General features: G+C 34.6%; 1 protein-coding gene across 1 annotated transcript in view; it reads right to left on the reverse strand.

Moving 5' to 3' along the window:
* swap70a (switching B cell complex subunit SWAP70a) overlaps positions 1 to 24,455 on the reverse strand; it is a 32,761-nt gene that overhangs the window by 8,079 nt on the left and 227 nt on the right. Inside the window, exons 2-7 of the mRNA NM_001362396.1 lie at positions 21,329 to 21,469; positions 7,368 to 7,541; positions 7,044 to 7,271; positions 6,416 to 6,562; positions 3,699 to 3,807; positions 1,993 to 2,174 (exon numbers count right to left, since the gene is read on the reverse strand). Coding sequence (NP_001349325.1) covers positions 1,993 to 2,174; positions 3,699 to 3,807; positions 6,416 to 6,562; positions 7,044 to 7,271; positions 7,368 to 7,541; positions 21,329 to 21,469 — 981 coding nt within the window. The remainder of the gene's footprint in view (positions 1 to 1,992; positions 2,175 to 3,698; positions 3,808 to 6,415; positions 6,563 to 7,043; positions 7,272 to 7,367; positions 7,542 to 21,328; positions 21,470 to 24,455) is intronic.

Consider the following 24,455-nt stretch of genomic DNA (forward strand, 5'->3'; position numbering starts at 1 on the left):
ATTTGTGCTTAACAGAAGAAAAAAAAACCTCATAAAGCTTTAAAACTACACAGAAGATAATACATGATGACAGAATTTTCATATTTTGAGTGAACTATCCCTTTAAGAGCTTATAGCTTTCTTTTCATAGTTGAAAAGGATCCAATCAGAAGTTTACCATGAAGACCAAACATGAAAAAAACAGACAAGGATGTGAAACTTTCTTAAAACATTATTAAAAGTGTGTTATAAACAGATATATTGCAGGAGGATGAAAATGAGCCGAAAGGAGAACTGAAAGTAAAAAGAGAAGAAAAAGAAAATGTTTTTATTAGAAATAAATGGATTAAAATGACCTGTCAACACAGTGCATACAGTTTAAAGTGGGTGCAGGTCACATCAATAGAAGGTGGCATGTTTGCTATTGGTTCTTAAAGGGATAGTTCACCCAACAATTAATGTTTACTTACCATTTACACACTTATGTCAAAATTATTAGCCCACCTGTAATTTTTTTTTCCCCAAATGATGTTTAACCGAGCAAGGAATTTTTCATAGTATTTCCAATAATATTTTTTCTTCTGAAGAATGTCTTATTTGTTTTAGTTCGACTAGAATAAAAACAGTTAAAAAAAAAAAAAAAACATTTCAATATTATTAGCCCCCAACAGAATAAACAAATACTATGGAAGTAAATAAATACCAATGGTTTTCATCTTTCTTTTCTGTTCATCAGAAGAAAAAAACTTAATTAAATTTAGAACAAGAGGAGGGTGAGTAAAAGATGACAGATTTTCATTTTTAGGTGAACTATCCCTTTAAATCTGAACTTCTAGTTCTTCTTTCAGCCTACTATATTTAAAAAAAAACTACTGACATCTTCAACAGAGATACAGTACTAATGAAATGGCTTTGAATAAGTCTATCCATTATAGTTTATCCCTTTTAAATTTAGTTTGTTCATTTTGATTGCATCTATCGTCAGAGTCTCTACAGTCATTCTCAGGAAATGGCTAAATATTCATCTTTTTCATCAACACATGCTACTCTATTTTCTTCTGCGTTTAAAAAGGGCTCTGGCCCTCTAAGACTTTCTATTCTATTTTCTCATTTGTTTTAATTAAATTGAAAGTTCACTCGCTCACTCTTAGTGGTTAGCGCTGTCGCCTCACAGCAAGAAGTTTGTTGGTTTGAGTCCCGGCTGGGCCAGTTATCATTTCTGTGTAGAGTTTGCATGTTCTTTGTGTGGGTTTCCTCTGGATGCTCCGGTTTCCCCCACAGTCGTACAGGTGAATTGAAAAAAACTTAATTGGCCGTAGTGTGTTATAACTTGTAGTAAATACTATAGTTTAAATAATAAATTACTATAGTACATAATCTATAGTAAAATAAACAAATGACCCAATACTTATTTAGGCTATGTTACACTACAATACACCAAAGTTTACAGTTGTAAAAACTAAAATACGCTACAGTATTTAACACAGTTTATCAGTTCAGTAATGTTAAAACTACAATCTGCTGCAGGATTAATTCAAAAGTGTTGTAAATACTATTTTAAATAGAGTAAAATACACTTTACTATGGTATAATTTAAAAACACTAGTGTTGACTTTATTTTTTCCATTTGGGAGGTTTCCACAAATGTTTTGAATGTGCCCCTCTGGCCACAACACAGAACTGGGAATCACTCATGCACACTCACATTCACACACACACTCATACACTACGGCCAATTTAGTTCATCCAATTCACCTATAGCGCATGTCTTTAGACTGTGAGAAAAACCGGAGCACCTGGAGTAAACCCACGCCAACACGGGGAGAACATGCAAACTCCACACAGAAATGCCAACTGGCCTAGCCGGGACTCAAACCAGCAACATTCTTGCTGTGAGGTGACTGTGCTAACTACTGAGCCACTGCACCGCCCATGATTTTAATTCAAACTAAACATATTTGCAGGTGACTTTTGTTTTGTATCTTTCCGGGGACTCTCAGAAGGACACGTTACCTTACTCAGGGCCTCCAGCTGGGCCTGCTTGCTCTCGTTGGCCAACTGTAGCTGTTTCATTCTGTTCTCCAAGATCTCCTGCTCAGCTTTTATCCTGTTTCTCAGCTCTCTGCGCTTCTGTCTGGATTCTCGGTGTGCGGAGGAAAGGCCCTGCCTTATGCGGACAATGCAGTCTTGGATGGCTGACACACACACACACACACACACACACACACACACACACACACACACAAGCAAAAACACTCAGGAGGAGGAGAACGGGTGTAGAGAGTTGTGGATATACAGTGCTCAACATAAATGAGTACAGCCCATTTTCATTCATTTATTTATTTTCATTCAGCTTAGTCCCTGATTTGTCAGGGATTGCCACAGTGGAATGAACCACCAACCCATCCAGTATATGTTTTATATGTTCAAATATGGGGTGACGCAGTGGCACAGTAGGTAGTGCTGTCGCCTTACAGCAAGAAGGTCGCTGGTTCGAGCCTCGGTTGGGTCAGCTGGCGTTTCTGTGTGGAGTTTCCATGTTCCATGAGTTCTCCCTGTGTTCGCGTGGGCTTCCTCCGGGTGCTCCGGATTCCCCCACAGTCCAAAGACATGCGGTACAGGTGAATTGGGTAAGCTAAATTGTTCGCAGTGTATAAGTGTGTGTGAATTTTTCCTAGCGATGGGGTTGCGGCTGGAAGGGCATCTGCTGCGTGAAAAGTGCAGGATGAGTTGGCGGTTCATTCCACTGTGGTGACCCCGGATTAATAAAGGGACTAAGCCAAAAACAAAATGAATAAATGAATGAATGTTCAAATGTGTGCATTTGAACAAAACAGATTTATTTATATTTATTATTTTAAAAAATAATTATATTTTTTACATAATTATTTTAATTATGTATTTTTAATAATATTATATCACTATTATATTCTTTAACTTATTAAAAAATCTTCTAGTCACTGAACATCTTTAGAAATAAGAAGATAATGCATTTAAATTCATGCGAAATATTGGGAAATAATATTATAAACTACAAAATTTCAATAAAATGTTACAAATTTTTTGTTTTTCTTGAATATTTCTCTTTTTAAATTTTTAATTTAATATTTTCCCCCAACATATAAGTTTGTGTACTTATTTTGGACTGTTATCATAAGATATTTTGTTAAATAAGCTCCAGATTTGCCTTCAGTACTGACTAATCTAATGTACAGTTGAAGTCAGAATTATATGCCCCATTTTTATATATATTTTTTTAATATTTCTCAAATTATGTTTAGCAGAGCAAGGAAATTTTTTACAGTATGTCTGATAATATTTTTCAGATATCTTCTGTAGAAAGTCTTATTTGTTTTATTTTGACTAGAATAAAAGCAGATTTAAATTTTTTAAAAACCTATTTTAAGGTCAAAATTATAGCCCCTTTAGCCAATATTTTTGTTTGATAGTCTACAAAACAAAACTGATATGTTTAGAAATGTGTCGAAAAAATCTTCTCTCCATTAAACAAATTGGGGAAAAAATAAACAGGGGGGGATGATAATTCAGGGGGGCTAATAATTCTGACTTCAACTGTATATGCACAGATATAATATTATAACGCTTCCTATAGAAAATATTATTTTAAATGAGAGGTTTTTGAGAAGTGTACTTGTATACGCTGAGCACTGTACATGTATTTTACCATTGCAAGTGTAAAAATAGTGTATATGTGATACCTTGAATCCACTCCTGTTTTGCCTTTTTATCCGATGCACTGATCTCAAAACTTTTTTCAACACATCTTATAATGAAGAGGTTTTTCTTTCCGTCTTTGTCTGGCATGGACTGCAAAGATAGAGCAGTTTAGATATTTATAGAGATGAAAATCACAATTTGGCCATCATTTATACACCTTATTTTTCAATGTGTTTACATTTGGCGGGAATTTCTGAACAGAATCATGGGTAATGTAGTTTGTTTTTTGTTTTATTGTTTTAAAAATAGGTTCATTAAAAGTGTGTGGAACTTATTAGCAACCCTGTATATTTAAAAGTTTATCAGCTACTGTTAAAAATATATATATTTTTATAATAGAGTTTTTCAGTACCATGACTATTGAACCTTGTCCTAACAACCCACATTGCAGCACCACGACGGGTATCTCTTCCATGTTAACAGGAGGTTTTTTCCAAACCGTTCGTGACGGGGATATATTTTAGAAAGGCTTTCTATTTCAGCAACGTCGCAGCAGAACAACAGCATTTACTACTGTGACAAAGATCACCTCAGGTCAATAGTATCTGGATGCAGCCTTTTTGATGCACGCTGAGATTGCATCACTCAGCGATGCAATGTCAGACACAATGCACTCAAATGGAGCGAGTGACGTCACTGTGATGGGTAGGGTTAGGGGTGGGGTTAGGTGAGCCCATTAAAAAGCCTTGGATGCAGCCCAGATTGCACTGTACCAGGGGCCTCATGTATCAACGCTGCGTACGCACAAAAACTTTGCGTACGCCAGGTTTCATGCTCAGAATCGCTCACATTTGGATTTACTAACGATGAAATGAACGTGAGAATGTGCGCAGCTTCACGGCAGCTTTATGGCTGGTGTACGCACATTTTTTGTGCGTGTCTGTTTTATTTCCGTTGGCGACTCCTAGAGGCAGTTGTGTTAAATTGCTCTCTACAAAGTGTCTGAGCCTTGCAATGGCAGTTGTATGAGACGGGTTCATCTAGCAGGTATATAAGGTTTCCATACCATACAGTTGACCAGCCAAACATTAAAGCACAATTTGCAGCGGTCGCCTGTTTTCCCAATGTAATCTGAGCTATCTACCGCACGCACATTGCTATAAAGACACTATCTGAAGATGAATTTGCAAGCGTGAATCAGAAACATTTCCATTCAATAAATGTGCAAATAAAATATGATGCACAGACCTATTAGTGATTCCTACTTGTCTTTCTCATGATAAATAGTTGGCAAAATCTGATATGTAGCGGGGGGGAGGGAGAAGAATGAGTTCATCAGACGCTGGATTCAAACCGAGTTCATGCTCGAACATATCAAACCATGATAACATGCGTTTTACGAGCTGCGCCACTGAGATTGTTTAAGGTATTGCAACATTTTACACCTATAAATCACACTACTTCTTTTCTAATTCACTCAGTTGCGATGTTCAGACCCAACTGTGTTAACCGCATCAGCTAAACTCTCCCACTCTATTTTTTTTCTTTTGTTGTTAATTCCAGAGAACAAACTTGCAAATAACACCGCTTGTCTCCGGTCTACCTCCGAAAGCAGCACCTCCAATTCACATTCTGTTCAAAGTTTCTCTTTTTGCTTGCTTTTGCCATTTTCGTTGGGTTTTTCCATTAGCATAGTCATTAGCATATTCATACGGGGGAGGAGGCAGGGAGGGGTTTTGTGCTCGTGCATGTTGCGCTCAGTTTCACGTTCATTCGGATGTACAAAAGAATATGCGTGAGATTCGGCGTACGCAGTGTTTCATACATCTGAATTTTTTTCTGCGTACGCACATTTACAGCTTTGTGCGTACGCAATGTTTTAGTATGATTTCCACGCAAGTCTTCGTACATGAGGCCTCAGGTCTGCATCCAGACCCCTCTCTCTCCCTCAGGTACTGATTATGGGCTTTATCCAGTGTTAAATGCTACCAATGTGAGTTTAAATACCATCTTACGTGACGTTTACTGTCATTCTACTCAAAGCAGCAGCACAAAATTTACGTCAGATCTTGAAAATAAAATAAATAGCAGATGGTTTGACAATGAAAAGTCAGAGCTGTGACTCCAACAACATCAGTCCCTCTTAAGCCTATTAATGATGTCAAAGAGGTTTAATATGTGTTAATTCGATTAAAACCATTTCAGTGGGAGTGCAGTGGCTGGTATTTAAATGGTTCTGTCATGTCGCATTTGGTGCAGACAGACAAATGGCTTGTCGCTGGAATCTTGTCGCGTCATGTGTTGTTAAGACAGTGTAATACGGCTTGTATTCAGTTAAACATACTCAAGACTAGCACGTCAAAATCAGTCACAAAAGCATGGGAAATTAAATACATCCAAAGTGATGAATTAATGATTTTTCTTGTGTGCCCAAAAGTTCGAGAAGAGTAATTGGCTGCATTTACAATGCAGATCTTGATGGTCAATTCCGATTTTGTGACTGTATCTGATTATTTTATAGCTATATTCTACTGTAACACGCTATGTCAGTTAGCATCGGTTTTTAAATCGACTTTATTCTTATGAAAATACCTAAAATGGCTGGAGTTACATATATAGACCATTAATTATTGCAGTTGTTTAAATAGTCAGTTGCATCAATATTCCTTATTCCTTTTGACTTTATTGCTGATTTGTCTAATATTGTGCAGCTCTAGTATGATTGAATGAAAACTACAACAAATGTTTAGACGTTTACCTCAACGCAGCAGTTGCGATCAAGCGGAATACACCCCTTCTGCTCTACAAGGTCTTCGCTCACATAATACGACATGTAGTTTAGATGGAGCTCGAACCACCGCTCTGTCCAGTTCTTCCTCTTATGGCCTTTTTTCATCATATAGCCCTTTACAAATAAAAAAAGTGAGTTATTATTTCATCAGGCTTAAAGTACATATGAAATAGTTTTTCCCTTGATATATTTAATTGAAATCTGAAAATGCACTTCCTGTTTGTTTTTAGTTCAATTCTCAGATTAAGTCTGTCTGAGGTATTGGGCGTGGCTATCATACTTAACCACACCCCTCTAACTGTAAGTTATGCCAACAAACAGAAATGGTGAGCAGGAGGTGTCTGTTAGGTTGTAATAACTCTCCCCAAGGCCTGATCTTTCTGAAGGAAATGCCTACTTTACTACATCCAATCAGCTCGCAGTAGAAAAAAACAAGCCACACCCACTGTTTTCTCATTTAATATTCCATTTCTCCAGCAACTGCGTCACAATATGGGAAAAAAATGGCTGCAGCTTCCATTCATGCAAACTTTAAATCCAGTGTTTTCTAAATCTGGCTATCATGCAAGGTCAAAAGCAGATCTAGAATGCTTACCTGCTTAATAACATCCATTACAAGTTCCTGAAAGACTTCATTGATGCCCATGGAGACAGTCTGTGGGTTGATGCCTTTAGTGAAATTACCCATGTCAATAAGTTCGATCAGCTCCCATGCATTCAGATGGTGTTTCTTTGCATTGAGATGCATTTTATAATCCTCAAACCGGCCTTCATTCCAACTGCAACCCATTGCCGTCAACAGCTTGCGCAGGAAATACTCAAGCTGTCACAAGAAATAAACAAGCATATGATTTTAGTAGGACATAACGAAATATGAATTAAACAAAGACAATCGAATAAAAAAAAAACTACAACACACCTCTTCTGTGACAATTGTGAGTGGATATTTATCTTCAGAAAGGAAGTTGAAGATGCACCAGACCCTGAAGGCGTCTTTTTCAGACATGAGCAGATTCATGGTGTTGATGTGCTTCGGTGCAGACAGAGTCCAGCACATCTTATTGAGCTCAACAAAGTCAAAGTTGGGCTGGATCTGCCATTAAAACATAAAAACAATACATCAATATTTTTATTATAATTTTTATTATTGAATTGAGGCAAAGCCAAGGTTTTTTTTTTTTTTGCTATTTCTGTGCAGAAAAAGAAAATGAAAAAAGAAAGAAAAATAAATATATTAAGTACATATTATGACATTATAAAAGCCAAAATCCTGACACAAAAACTGAAAAAAAAAAAAACTTAATAACTTTCAAATTAAAATAACTTTAGTAAACAAATGTATAGCTCTCTAATAAATAAATCCATTAAAATCTTAAATTAGAAAAATTTGAAAATCTTAATTTACTTAATAATTGTGCATATTTTGGAATAATATTACTGGAATAAATATATAAAAATTGAATAAGTATATTTATACACATAAATAAATCGATTGATAGACAGTCTCAAATGTTTGTGGAATTATTCAGTTTTCATGTAAATCAATTAAAAATTGTGCATGTTATAAAATAATATTACTGGAATAGATATAAAAACTGAATAGATATTTATTTACACACATAAATTAAAAAAGAGATTAAAAGACAGGCTCAAACATCAGTGGAAATCTGCATTTCTTGTATAAATCAATTGAACATTGTGCATATTCTTGAATATTATTATTGGGATAAATATAAAATATGTAAACGCATAAATAAATAGATTGAAAGACAGGCTCAAATATCTGTGGATATCTGCATTTTGCATGTGGATCAACCAATAATTGTGCATATTATTGAATAACTTTACTTGAATAAATATAAAAGCTAAAATAAATATTTATTTAGACACATAAGTAAATAAACAGATTGAAATACAATCTCAAACGCCTGTGAAAATCATATTTTTTATGTAAATCAATTAATAATTGTGCATGTTATTGAATAATATTACTTGAATAATTACTTACCTAAAAGCATAAATAAATAAACAGTTTGAAAGATAGGCTCAAAAGTCTGCATTTTGCATGTAAATCGACTAAAAATTGTGCATATTATTGAATAATATTACTGGAATAGATATAAAAACCTATTAAATATTTATTTAAGCACATAAATAAATAAACAGATTGAAAGACATGCTCAAACGTCTGTAAAAACAGTCATTTTGCATGTAAATCAACTAATAATTGAGCATATTATTTAATAATATTACTAGAATAAATATAAAAATTTAATATATATTTATTTATATAAATAGATTAATAAGCAGATTGAAAGACACTCAAAAGTCTGTGAAAAACAGTAATTTGCATGTAAATCAACTAATAATTGAGCATATTATTCAATAATATGACTGAAATAAAACTAAAAACTCAATAAATATTTATTTACACAAATAAATAAACAGATTGAAAGACAATCTCAGAGGTCTGTCAATGTAAACCAATTAAATACTGTGCATATAATTCAATATTAGTGAATTAAATATACAAATTTAATAAATGTTTATTTACACGCATAAGTAAATAAATAGATTGAAATACAGGTTCAAACTCTGTGGAAATATGCAGTTTTCATGTCAATCAATTAAAAATTGTGCATATTATTGAATAATATTACTGGAATAAATATAAAAATTGGATATATATTTATTTATATAAATAGATTAATAAGCAGATTAAAAGACAGACTCAAAAGTCTGTAAAAAACAGTCATTTGCAAGTAAATCAACTAATAATTGTGCATATTATTCAATAATATGACTGAAATTAATATAAAAACTGAATAAATATTTATTTACACAAATAAATAAACAGATTGAAAGACAATCTCAGAGGTCTGTCAATGTAAACCAATTAAATACTGTGCATATAATTCAATATTAGTGAAATAAATCAAAAAATTTATAAAAATAAGTAAATAAACAGATTAAAATACAGACTCAAAGTCAGTGGAAATATGCAGTTTTCATGTCAATCAATTAAAAATTGTGCATATTATTGAATAATATCACTGGAATAAATATAACAATGTAATAAATATTGATTTAATCACATAAAATAAAAAACAGATTGAAAGACAATCTCAAAAATCAAGTTATGCCGGCATCTTTATTGTTATAGTTATCGTCATTGGTGCGAATGGACCTGAGTGTCTTAGAAAATACTTAGCTTATAGTATTTTACACGACAATCTCCTTGTTTCACAGAAAATGGTGTAAACAACCAAAAACATCCTGTAAGTGACAGTTCTGGGAGTACAAAAACACTTTGGATGCATGTCAGAGAAGATCGGTCAAACAGGTTTGAGCTGATAGGACGGCAACAGAGAGTGTTACAAAAGTTTTAACCACATGTTATGCCGGTGTTACATAGAAAAGCATTTCTAAATGCGCAACATGTCCAACTGCACAGTCAAAAAGAACCAGAAGAGCTCAGCTGGTTCCTCTCTAACCAGTTCAGAAAATGATGATTGATTCAGACTATTGATTTTAAAGACGCACTGTTAACATAGTTCAGTAAGGGACAAAAAAAAGACATGCTGTTGTTATTCATTCACTTTCAAAACTTCCATGAATGGTGGATTTTAAGTTGCATTTATGTTTGTCGAATGAGAAAATGATTACAGTGGGAGACTTTGTTTCAGTAACAAGACGGTTATAGATATCTGTAAAACAACAAATGTAAAGGTTATTGCACACTGAATCGAAATATCCGTCTGTAATTTTCGCACTTTAAAAAATAAATTCAACCTTCGTCAGTGGTATTGACACACAGCCTCCAAAACTTTTTGACAAATACAATGCATAATATAAGACAGAATGCGGAGGTCAATGGAGAATGTCTATAGGTACTGCCAGTTCTGTCTGTTTAGGATTTGTTTACGTGTGAATGTGTGAAGTATCACATTCTGAAATAAACTTTGCATTTGGGGATAATCCAGCGCAGTTCTTTGATAATTAGATGAACTTTCCTTCCTCTCTATGTAGTATTGGATGAACACAATATACAGCCTCTTCCTCTTTCTTTTTCTCAACATACTGTAGGCTCATTCTGAAAACGTACAGAGAGGAGAACAAAGCATCGCTGCTTAAACTGACTACCAGAATTATTTTTCTTAATGGATTAATAGGGTATATGCCGAGCTAGTGCTGTTCCCATGCTGATACACTTCCGGTGACCTGTCATTGTGAACTTTTTTCCATTTTATACGGTTCCTTATACAGCATCGATGTTGTAATGTCATTAAAATACATTCAGTTAAATAAACTTTAGCATTTATTTAGTTGCTCAAGCGTAAAACGAGACAAAAAGCTGTTTACTCGCACGCGCCCGTCAGAATCGGCAGGCTAGTGCAGAAGCCCCATTGAATATACTGGGGTAAAATAAATGCTCATATTATAAAGATATGGCAGGGGAAATGTAATTTAATGCAGTGCTTCTTGTATAATCTGAGAACCACTTTAAATCGGATATCACTCAGCTAGTGGAGATCGCTGATTTTTAAAGAAAACAGACCTTAAACGCACCGGATCAATTCGCCGGAAGCGATTAACCTAGGTTACTGGCAAATTAAAAGACCTATTAGCATGCTTCTGCATATACCCCATAAATACGCATCGGACTCAGTAGGCAAGGATTGTTTACGTAACGAATGTTTTGCATTTAAATATGAAAAAAATGCATACGGAAATTTCAGACTTCAGTGTGCAAAGACCTTTATTTCTTTATGTTGTCCCAAAACAAAACGATTAAGTTCACTTAATTGTTTGTACAAATTTAAGTGGATTGAACATAAAACAATTAAGTTGTCCCAAAAAATATCCTCTTAAGGCCCAAGGTGTTTTTTTTACATACATTATTTATTTCTCTTTGTTATTTGGGCTTATTGGCACTGTAGCGAGTATACCAATGCCACGTCGACCTGGTCTAGGATTTACCCCAGCTGGCACATCATCAGCACTGGATCGATCTCAGCTGGAGCTAATCAAGAGGAGACACATATAAGCCAGCCCCACACACGAGGAAGACGAGCTTCATTCTGACACGACTCCCTGTGCTAACACATGTGTCTCTCTGTCTCTTTCCCACAGCGGACTCCAGCTCGTGATCGATCCAGCACCCGAACTCTCACTCTACTTCACCTTCTCCCCGGAGCACCTACCCCTAGAAGAGCACCGTATTTCACGTATTCACTTTGTAAATAAAGCACCCTTCGGGGACTTGTTTGTAACCCAACGTCGCTGTGTATGTGTTTTCCCTCTGCCTCGCCACAGTACCTAATTAGAATAAAAACCTAAGTATCATCTTTTGATATGATGTACTTTTAGAGAAAAATGATGACCATATTTGTGGACTCGTGGTCCGAATGTAAAATGCAAATTTAACATAGATTTATTTATTTTATTTTATTTTTTTTATTTGCTTTGACTATCAGATAGTAAAAACTAAATTTTTTTTCCCATTTTGTAAAGTTACAAATAGGGTTTGGGACAATTCATATGCTGCAAAACAGTTGCAGGATGACACCGTATGTCTGTAACAAAATATAAACATTCATAAAAGTATTTTAATTAGCCACTTAAGAGCTAAAAATGTGCTGTCCACGTATATAAACACTCAGGCCCTATAGGAGGATTTATGAAGAATTGTGTTGTTTCAGCTCATTTTAAATAAGTTGTTTGGAAAAGCAGAAAAGTCCACACAATCAATTTGTGTTGAGACAACATGAAGGAATTGAGTTAACTTATTCGTTTTTACAAATTTAAGTGGATTGAACACAAAAATATAAGCTGTCCCAAAGAAAACTCAAGAATGTGTTGTTTTAGCTCATTTTAAACGAGTATACACTCAAAATAATTATTTTTGCTGCTTCTTCAAACTACTCATTTAAAATAGGTCGAATCAACACAATACTTGAGTTTTTTTTTTGGGGGGGGGGGACAACTTAATTGTTTTATGTTCAATCCACTTAAATTTCAAAAAAATTAGCTAATGTGACACGGCAGCGCAGTGGGTAGCATGATCGCCACACAGCCACAGTTGGCATTTCTTTTTTTTTTTTTTACTTTAATTTTATGCATTAAAACATTTTACAGAACAGAATATTCAGTGACAGCAGCAATTATTAAAAGAAAAAAAAAACGACAGTAGCCGCAGATGTAAATAAATATAAATTACAAAAAAACTAATAAAAAAAAAACATACAATATTTTCAGTTGAAAAGAAAAGCTAAAAAAACTATGTCCTATTCAGATACAACATAACAGGTGCCCATCTTTGTTTAAAAGTTTTAGTTGAAGTTGAGCAGTCATATACTTCATTCTATATATATACAGTTAAAGTCAGAATTAATAGTCCCCCTGAACTATTAGACCGCTTGTTTATTTTTTGACCAATTTCTGTTAACGGTGAGAAGATTTTTTTTCAACACATTTCTAAACATAATAGTTTTAATAACTCATCTCTAATAACTGATTTATTTTATTTTTGTCATGATGACAGTAAATAATATTTGACTTGATATTTTTCAAGACACTTCTATACAGCTTAGAGACATTTAAAGGCTTAACTAGGTTAATTAGGTTAACTAGGCTGGTTAGGGTAATTAGGCAAGTCATTGCATAACGATGGTTTGTTCTGTAGACTATCGAGAAAAAATATATAGCTTAAAGGGGCTAATAATATTGACCTTAAAATGGTGTTTAAAAAAATGTAAAACTGCTTTTGTTCTAGCCGAAATAAAACAAATAAGACTTTTCCCAAAAGAAAAAATATTATCAGACATACTGTGAAAATGTCCTTGCTCTGTTAAACATCATTTGGGAAATAATTAAAAAAGAAGCAAAAAAATTGAAGGGGGCTAAAAATTCTGACTTCAAGTGTAGATTCAAGTTTTTCTATCCACTGTACAATTGTTGGAGGGTGTGGCTTCATCCAATTTATTGTTATGGTCTTTCTTGCACTTAGTAAAAGTATATGTAGTATATATCTCTGGTTTTTATTATATATATCCTGGGGTATCCCTTCAAGCAAGAAAAACAGGGGAGTAAAAGGTAGATCTATCTGCATAATTTTCATGATCTCAATCTTTACCCCTTGCCAAAATGCAAGTATCTTCGGACACTCCCAAAATATATGTGCGTGATTGCCCACATTCCCGCAACCCCTCCAGCATTCCTCTGACTGTGGACAGTTGTCAGTTGGTATTTCTGAGTGGAGTTTGCATGTTCTCCCTGTGTTCGCGTGGGTTCCTCCAGGTGCTCCGGTTTCCCGTACAATCTTAAGACATGCACTATAGGCGAATTGTCCGTAGTGTATGTGTGTGAATGAGTGTGTGTAGATGTTTCCTAGTAATGGGTTGCAGCTGGAAGGGCATCCGCTGCCTAAAATATATGCTGGATGAGTTGGCGGTTCATTCCGCTGTGGACACCCCTGATTAATAAAGGGACTAAGAAAATGAATGAATGAAGTTAACTAATTAAGTAAACTTAATCTATTTTTGTTTGGACAACAACAAGGAACTGTGTGGAAGAGCATTTTTTACAGGGTATGCATGTGTGTGTGTGTGTGTGTGTGTGTGTGTGTGTGTGTGTGTGTGTGTGTGTGTGTGTGTGTGTGTGTGTGTGTGTGTGTGTGTGTCCCACAGCTAAAATACTTAAGTGTCAACAGACAGCAAACCAAGTAACAAGACAACCCAAAGTATTTTTAGTTGAATTCAAAAAGAAGTTTCTACTGTAAGCTATTTTCTAACTTCACTCTATGAAATTTTAAAGTGTCACAAAGGTCTAATTAAAGGTTCATTTTTATGAAGAGACAGAAATAAATATCAATATGTGAGTAACAAGTCTCATGCACCAGTGAATCATACGTGACAGCACATTAACTTCCCTACAGACATTTTAGCACTTCATTGTCAAAAGTGTTTTTTTTTATTATTATTATTTAATATGAAAATTAAATAAAATTATAATCAGCATAATAGTTTTAGCAAGGCGGTGTTTATTTTTTATATTTTGAAGATAGAATTATTAGCCCCCTGTTTATTTTTCCCCCAGTTTCTGCTTAACAGAGAGATTACTTTTCATGTCGGCTTAGTCCCTTTATTAATCCGGGGTTGCCACAGTGGAATGAACCGCTAACTTATCCATCAAGTTTTTTCCAGCCGCAACCCATTTCACATCCACACACACATTCACACACACTACGGACAATTTAGCCTACCCAATTCACCTGTACCGCATGTCTTTGGACTGTGGGGGAAACCAGTGCACCCGGAGGAAACCCACGCGAAGGCAGGGAGAACATGCAAACGCCACACAGAAACGCCAACTGAGCCGAGGTTCGAACAAGCGACCTTCTTGCTGTGAGGCGACAGCACTACCTACTGCGCCACTGCCTCGCCCTTGACAGAGAGATTTTTTTAACAAATTTCAAAACATAATAGTTTTAATAACTCGTTCCTAATCATTAATTTATTTTATCTTTGCCATAATGACAGTAAATAATATTTTGGTAGATCTTTTTTCAAGACACTACTGTTCAGCTTAAAGTGACATTTAAAGGCTTAACTAGGTATTTAGGGTTATTAGGCAGGTTAGGATAATTAGGTTTGTTCTGTAGACTATCAAAAGCAAATATTGCTTATGGAGGCTAATATTTTTGACCCTAAAATGGTTTCATGAAATAAAAGAACTGCCTTTATCCTAGCCAAAATAAAACAAATACGACTTTCTCCAGAAGAAAAAATATTATAAGAAATACTGTGAAAATTTCCACAGTTTTGAAAGAAATTCACAGAAGGGCTAATAATTTGGACAAACTGTAAATATAATAATATATCAATTTCAATGCATTTTTTTTCAACTACAGTTCAGTACAAAAAACAGCATTTTAGGGACCCCTAAACACTTTTTTGGAAATGGTTTTCAGGGTCAAGTTCAGAAAACAATGCCACTATTGTATGCACAAGCTAAGTGGCTTTCTTTGAATGTAAGAAAGTACACCCAATAACTGTTCTACAAGGCTCTTCTTGGTCTGGCACCTTTATACCTACAGTGTGTTCCCTTCTTCATAGGTCAAAAAGCCACTATGCTCTATGTTCAAGTGAATTTTATCATTTGTCTGTTCCCCGAGTTACAACTGAAAAAAGGAAGCGAGCTTATAGTCATAACGCCCCCTCAACCTGGAATACACTTCAGTCTGAACTGAAAATGTCTGAGCTCATCCCGATTAAATCATTTCGCTCTTTCCTTTATATATAACTTGACTTCTAGTTGATCATTTGGTATCAGAAGTGGCTTATATGAAAGGCAAATGCCTCTAGATTACACTTATTTTACCAAAACAAAATATTTGATTGTTAATGATTTAATTAGGACAGTAAGGTCTGACTTTGCTTAGAAAAAAGTCTTGTCTCTTAGCACAGTGGTTCTCAAACTGGTACGTGTACCACTAGTGGTACGCGGGCTTCCTTCTAGTGGTACACAGAGAAATCCAATATTTCATATGTGCATGTAACATATATTTCAAAATATATCAAACATAATCAAATATGAATATTAAGACATATAGCCTATATTTATGGGGTCCAAGGAGCATCTCCAGGTTTTGATGAATAGCACACTATAGGGTAACACTTTTTTTTTTTTTTTTTTAAGAACAGTAGCCTACCATTTTTAAAGAACTTTTAAAAGCACATTTTATTTTTAAACATTGATATTTTATTTTGTTTGTTTTTTACATATAAGCACAGTACAGTGTTAATGTTCAAACTATTTATAATGTTTAATATGGCTGATAATATTAATTTCCTTAATAATAGTAGTTAATCTGCCACATTTTCGCAGCTTTACTGGGCCTACTACGCAACTGTATTTCAATACTGTTCATTATGGTGGTACTTAGAAGGACAATTGTTTTCTGAGGTGGTACTTGATGAAAAAAGTTTGAGAACCACTGTCTTAACAAAAATAAAGAAGAGTATAGAACAGGGGCGCTACTAGCCGGTACGGGTCCTATGGCAACATTTTGTGGGTGTCGCGAAAAGTGAAGAGCATGGTGGTTCCCTAATAGTATCTCTGGGGGCCCCAAAATGGCATGGGCCCTTAGAACCATCCTAACTTTCCCCTGCCCAGCGGCACCCCTGGTATAGAATATAAAGTCATGTTGCAATGGAAAAAAAATTATATTATGTATGACTCTCATGAGTTCATACATACAGGTAGTGTTTATATCGTGTCTGTGTCAAATACAAAAATGTGAGTTTGTTTTGAAAAACAAAAATCAAATGATGTCACACGTGTGTGTGTGTGTGTGTGTGTGTGTGTGTGTGTGTGTGTGTGTGTGTGTGTGTGTGTGTGTGTGTGTGTGTGTGTGTGTGTGTGTGTGTGTGTGTGTGTGTGTGTGTGTGTGTGTGTGTGTGTGTGTGTGTGTGTGTGTGTGTGTGTGTGTTAGGGTTGGGCATCTAAGCTATAATGCCGATCCGATACGCATCTCGATACAAAGAATACGATCCGATATATTAGCGATACATTTGTGACATATTGCGATGCAACACGATACGATTCACACCCATATCACGATACGATGCGATATTTCAGCACTAACTAATTAGATCAAGTTTATGAGATTATGTGAAAGAGGATGCTGTGCCATTGAATGAGTTTGATTATTTATTAACCAAGCAAAACCAAGACTTTTTTTTACAAACTGGCTTTTCTCTCAGAGCCAGAGTGTCAGTTTACAGTAGAGGGCCATTTTAGAACATATAGCACATATTATTTAAGTATTTTCAAGATAAACAGAATGTATAAGTGCAATATATATTAAAAAAATATGTATATATTTGCACTCTTTCAACATAAATAAAATTAGCATTGCACAACAAGAATTGTGATTTAACTTTTCAACTATGAAAACAAGTTTTACAAAGATATATTTTGCCACTGATTATTCAAAACTTAAGGTCGTGAACTAGCAGTGTTATGCTGCTTTGAAACATCACTGTCACTGTAAACAACAGGCTAATAAAAATATAACAAACCAGCAATCTTCTTGCTGTGAGGTGGTCAAACTACCCACTGTGCCACTGTGACACCCAATTATTTTTATCATTATTATTATTAATATTATTATTATTATAATTAAATAAAAATTAACAGGAGGAGGTGTTTAAAACCTTCGTTCTCCGTGACACTAGGCTGAATATCTTTGCAGATGAACAATGCAATAGCATTCGTTATTGGCGTAGAGCGAGCAGAACTGTTGCGCATGGAAAAAAAAACTTTCAATGCTTTTCTCACCACTTTTGGAGCTGGTTGAAGCAGTGCGAAAGCCGGGGATGCAGAAACACTGGAAGATGCTTTCACAACAACACCGTGGCGCCGCTTCAAGTGAGATTTCAGATTAGTCATACTGCCCGCGTATTTTACAGATGCGCGGCACATTTTGCAAATTGCATCTGTCCTGTCATGTCGTCCATCCTTAAATCCATAATGTTGCTTGCCATACTTTAGATTTAAAACTCAGTGGGGAATAAAATGTTTGTTTTGCTTCTCGCGCTTTCTGAGGGCGCACCACTAGCTTCATCCGCACACCTGATACACTGAGTTGTAGTGTGTGCACATCCGCAAATCCGTTGCTAAGGCTTACTTTATGTAGGTCGATTAAATTATGCGCCAAAAACAGGTTGACAACACTTGTTAATAAATAAAAAATACATTCTATATTAAAAATATAAGCTGTATCTCGGAAAAATCGATGCATCTCGCAAAAACCGATGCATCTCGATTTGCTTCCAAAATTTCATTCATCCTCTGCTGCTCAACCGATGCACTCGCATCGTGAACGCGCATAACCGCGTATCGATACATATCGGTTAATCTTCCCATCCCTAGTGTGTGTGTGTGTGTGTGTTACATGCACATAGCATCTATGCCATGTGTGAGTACTTGCCAATCAAAACATCATACAATATCATACGTCATACAAGTTTCCTTATGAAGTGACATTCCCAAATGCTGTTCTGGCATGCATAGTGACAGTGTATTATTTGTCAATATTATTTTGACCTACTTAATTGGTAGACAGGACCTTGTACACATGGAACCGAAAAGCAGACATATATAAAAATAAAATGACCTCCCTATACGAGTCATGAGAAATACTGTGTAACCTTATTCTAGAGGAAATGAAAATCATCTGCACTGTTAATGAACATTTTGTGATTCACAAGTTTATAATTGTGAATTCCATAATGGGACGTTGATCTCTGCTCTGTCGACTTTTGGTGTTAAAAATTACAACTCTACTCTTTAACAAAGTGACTTTTATTGACATTTTAGTAGTTTTAAATAATATATTACATTATAAAAACTTTATAGAGAGAGAAATAAGTCTGTAAAATAACAGAAAATGTTCTGGCAGTTTATTACATAATTTTTGTAGCATAATACACGACACCAACCCAGACAATATTTCACTTTAAACTATTAAAAATGTTCATAAAAGTCACTCTTTTGAAAGATCAAGGTCCCGTAATGCAATTCAAACGCATATATAAATGAGGAAAAATAAAAACATGAATCACAAAATATGTAAAACTGCTAATTTACGAATATTTTTAGTTACAGTGTAATTTAAAAAAAAGATTCTGCTTGTCTTTTGAGAGTGATATATCGTTTCGCATGTTTTAATTTCGTGAAATACACTCACCGGCCACTTTATTAGGTACACTGTCCGATTGCTCGTTAAAGCAAATTTCTAATAAGCCAATCACATGGCTGCAACTCAATGCATTCATGTAGACATGGTCAAGACGATCTGTTGCAGTTTAAGCCGAGCATCAGAATGGGGAAGAAAAGGTGATTTAAGTGACTTTGAATGTGGCATGGTTGTTGGTGCCAGACGGGCTGGTCTGAGTATTTCAGAAACTGCTGATCTACTGGGATTTTCACGCACAACCATCTCTAGGGTTTATAGACAATGGTCAGAAAAAGACAAAATATCCAGTGAGGGGAAGTTCTGTGGGCGCAAATGCCTTGTTGATGCCAGAGGTCAGAGGAGAATGGCCAGACTGGTTCCAGCTGATAGAAAGGCAACAGCAACTCAAATAACCACTCGTTACAGAAGAGGTTTGCAGAAGAGCATCTCTGAATGCACAACCTGATAAACCTTGAGGCGGATGGGCTACAGCAGCAAAAGACCACATTGGGTACCACTAATGTCAGCTAAGAACAGGAAACTGAGGCTACAATTCACACAGGCTCGATTTCTTCTGCAACATTCGAGTGAAGGGGTCAGAATTTGGCATTAACATCATGAAAGCATGGATCCATCCTGCTTTGTATCAACAGTTCAAGCTGGTGGAGGTGGTGTAATGGTGTGGGGGATATATTCTTGCCACACTTTGGGCCCATTAGTACCAATTGAGCATCGTGTCAACACCACAGCCTACCTGAGTATTGTTGCTGAACATGTTCATTGCTTTATGACCACAGTGCACCCATCTTCTGATGGCTAATTCCAGCAGGATAATGTGCCATGTCATAAAGCGTGAATCATCTCAGACTGGTTACTTGCACATGACAATGAGTTCACTGTACTCAAATGGCGTTCACAGTCATCATATCTCAATCCAATAGAGCAGGGGTTCTGGCCATGGGACCCACATTTTTACATGGTCATCAAGCCGCGACCCAATTTTTTAGGAACTATAATACAATTTTAGGAATTATACTTAATTTGTATTTATTTGTTAACATAAACAAGTAGTGACAGATACATCATAACAAATTTACCAAGACTCACAAATAAACAATATTTTATTGCAGTAATTTAACATAATGGATCATTTTATAGAAATATTACAAAGTAAAAATGACAAATACTGTTAATAATAAACTTTTAATAAAACATGTTTTCTGGTTTCTAAATGTCGTTTAAATTTAGAAGGTTTCATGCTCTCTTATGAGAGCACCTCACTACATATGATACTAAGGCTTTAAGTCTTTTTTGTCGTCAATAGATATATGCATACTTTACATATTCGGGGTCGTACTTGCGCGTTGACATATTTGTTGCAATAGTTAAATTAAATTTCACATGTTAAACAGTACGGTTGTCGCGCACGTATTTCAAAACAAAAGTCAAGTCAAGTCAACTTTATTGTCAATCAAACCATGCAACAGTACATTACACAGCAGACTGAAATTGCGTTTCTCCCATACTCCAATGTGCAATTTAAAAACAAAAATATGACACACACTAGACATAAACTAAACATTTAACTAATATAGTACAAGATGAATTAAATAATAGACACTAATAAACTGTGAACAGTTACCATATATCCTATTGTTCCAGAATATGACCAGAATATGACCAAAAGTCCGGTATAAGCCAAAAAAAGTTTTAAAAAAAAATGAACTTTTGTTGTTTTTATTGACCATACACTCCGTGACCCACTGAAAATGTCCCCACCAGTTGAGAAACACTGTAATAGAGCACCTTTGGGATGTTGTGGAACGGGAGATTCACATCATAATTGTGCAGCCGACAAATCTGCAGCAACTCCGAGACGCTATCATGTCAATATGAACCAAAATCCCTAAGGATTATTTCCAGTACCTTGATGAATCTATGCCATAAAGGATTAAGGCATCTCTGAAAGCAAAAGCAGGTCCAACTCGTATTGGTAAGGTGTACCTAATAAAGTGGCCGGTGAGTGTATCTAAAGGGATTTTCTTTTATTACAAAAACATCACGCCATTATCACCATCCTAATAGAACAGGTTATATACAACTGTGATTTGAGAAGAAACTGCGTATTTAGTTTTTACCTTACTAAGTATGAAGGTGTTCAGGTAGGGCATGTACCCTTGCGTTGACACCGGTCCTTCGTCGTCATCTTTAAAGTGCTCCTCCAGGGCTGAAGTGTTATGAGGGATCTTCAGTATGGTGCACAGGTTATGCGACAGAACCTGCAGAGTGAGAGAGACAGATGTAGCAATTATAAGACTGATAATAATTATATTGTTTATGTTTAAAGGAATAGTTCACCCAAAAATTGCAGCCATGCAACATTTACTCACTCAGGGTTCAACAATAAGGACTGCCCAATGGCCCGGGGCCAGCATGAGGGATGCTCGGGACAGTAGACAGAATCCTTACTGGCCCGATCGGGGCAGTGCTGCCTTGTCACTAAATTTTATTAGACGTCAACATAACCGTTAACACTAAATTATGAGGCTAAAAGAAAACGTCTGCTTCTAACTTTGTGGAAACATTTACATGAGTACAACACGACGAAAAAAATGAAGGGATGTTTTGCTTAGTTTGCCGTCACTTTTAAGTCATACTCTATATTTTACTGCTAAATATTTTAATATTTTTCAAATATTTGAATTCTAGATTCACAGACAATATTTTGTGACATATTATTTAATAAATGTGGCTAAGAAATAGCAATTAACTTTTTAATTAATTAATTAAATTTTTTTTTTTTTTTTGGGGCCAGTAAAAATTTTGGCAGGGCAGGTAAAAATCTGAACCACTGGTCCAATTGGGCCATTAGGAAAAATCCTTGGCGTTGAACCCTGTCACTGTTTTCAATCTTTAAGAGTTTGCTTCTTCTACTGAACTCAAAAGAAGATCTTTTGAAAAATGCTGAAAACCGGTAACCATTGACATCCATAGTATTTGTGATCCAAACTACATGTGGGATGGTGACCATCCCACAAATAGTTTGAGTCACAAACCCTATGAAAATCGCAAAGACTTGTTTATGTTTCACTTTTTATGTTTATTTCTATTTATATGTGTGTATAAATAGTATTTAAATGACTTAAATGCATTTATATTGAGTTTGCGCTGAACAGTTCAGCTGCATTTTCACTATAAATGCATTTAAGTCATTTAAATACAACTTACATACACACATATAAATAGAAATAAACAAATAAAAGTGAAATATAAACATATAATTTACTTTGTAACCCAAACTATATGTGCGATGGTCACATATTTGCTTTTGGAAGTCAATAATTAGGCTACAGTTTTCTAGCTTTCTTCAAAATATCTTCTTTTAAGTTTTGGAACCACTTATGTAAGGGTAAACAGTGAGTAAATGTTTATTTTTGGGTGAACTATCCCTTGAAGTGTGTCCAGCACGGTTTATAAGAGACTGAATCTGCAAAATGTGTCGAATATAGAAAAATTACATGACCTTTCTGCTTTCTATAAGGATAAGATAATGTCGGTGTATCCTGATGGTTTTTTGTCTTCTTTTAGATAACACTATACCAATGTTAAATCTATATTTGATGTAATAGCCCTGATTTTGAAAATCACAACAAATGTGACCATCCCACAAAAAGTCTGGGTCACAAATGCTATGGAAGTTGGGAACACTGTTTATATTTATCATATATATTTCACTTATATATGTTTATTTCTATTTATATATGTATATAAGTTGTATTCAAATGACTTAACTGCATTTATAGTGAGTTTGCGCTGAACAGTTCAGCTGCATTTTCGCTATAAATTCCTTTAAGTTATTTAAAAACAACTTATGCGCACATTTTAATAGAAATAAACAAATAAAAGTGAAATATTTCTATATAAGGTACTTTGTGACCCAAACTATATGTGCGATGGTCACATATTTGGTCAATGGTTAGGCCACAGTTCTTTAGCTTTCTTCAAAACATCTTCTTTTAAGGTTTGGAACCACTAATGGAAGTTAAGTTTGGGTCACAAATACAATGGAAATTGGAAAGACTATATATATATATATATATATATATATATATATATATATATATATATATATATATATATATATATATATATATATATATATATATAATTGTATATATTTCTTTTTTATTTGTTTATTTCTATTTCTATATATCTATATCTATCTATCTATCTATATATATATATATATATATATATATATATATATATATATATATATATATATATATATATATGCTGTATTTAAATGACTTAACTGCATTTATAGTAAGTTCGCACGGACAGTTCAGCTGCATTTTTACTATAAATGCATTCAAGCTATTTAAATACAACTTATGTGCACATATAAATAGAAATAAACAAATAAAAGTGAAATATATACATATAATTTACTTTGTGACCCAAACTATATGTGGGATGGAAACAAATTTGTTTTTGGAAGTCGATAAATAGGCTAAAGTTTTATAGCTTTCTTTAAAATATCTTCTTTTGTGTAAAAAGAAAGCTTTGGACCACTTATGGAAAGGTAAACTGTGAGTAAATGTCCTTTTTTGAGTTAACTATCTCTTTAAGCGTGTCCAGCAGTTTATAAGAGATGAAATCTGGAAAATGTGGTAATTTGAAGAAATTACATGACCTTTCTGCTTTCTATCGAGAAAAAATAGGGTGAATTTGAGTAATATGGGACATTTTTGTAAATTTGACTTAAGGTATATCCATTTCAATGTCTAACTAATTAAAGCAACACATTAGACTATTATAAGATAATGTTGTCGTGATTGTTTTTGCGTTCATTTCAATATTAACATTCTGAATGGAAAAAGTGCGATAAAACACAATATAATAAAATAAAGAACGGGTGTGTCCCAAATTTTTACGGTTACATATTTTAACATAATTAAACAATAGGGAACTTCCCAACTTCGGTGCATATCCATTTAAATACACTTCTTGCAAGACTGACCATGCGTTAATGAGACATTTAGTACACAAATTATATCCGTTTCTGTCTCACAGTATCTTCTTAAAACATGACATTGAAAATACGCCTAGTTGATGCAGCTAAATACATACAACACTAACAAGAATATTAAAATTACAATGAATACTGTTACAAATAACACGAGTAAATCACTTTATTGACTAACTTTACTCTCAAACGCTTGACTTGTACTACACGGAAACTAGCTGTGCCCGCGAACAGGT

Source organism: Danio rerio, chromosome 7 (assembly GCF_052040795.2).
Source record: "Danio rerio strain M-AB ecotype USA chromosome 7, GRCz13ab, whole genome shotgun sequence".
Taxonomy (NCBI): domain Eukaryota; kingdom Metazoa; phylum Chordata; class Actinopteri; order Cypriniformes; family Danionidae; genus Danio; species Danio rerio.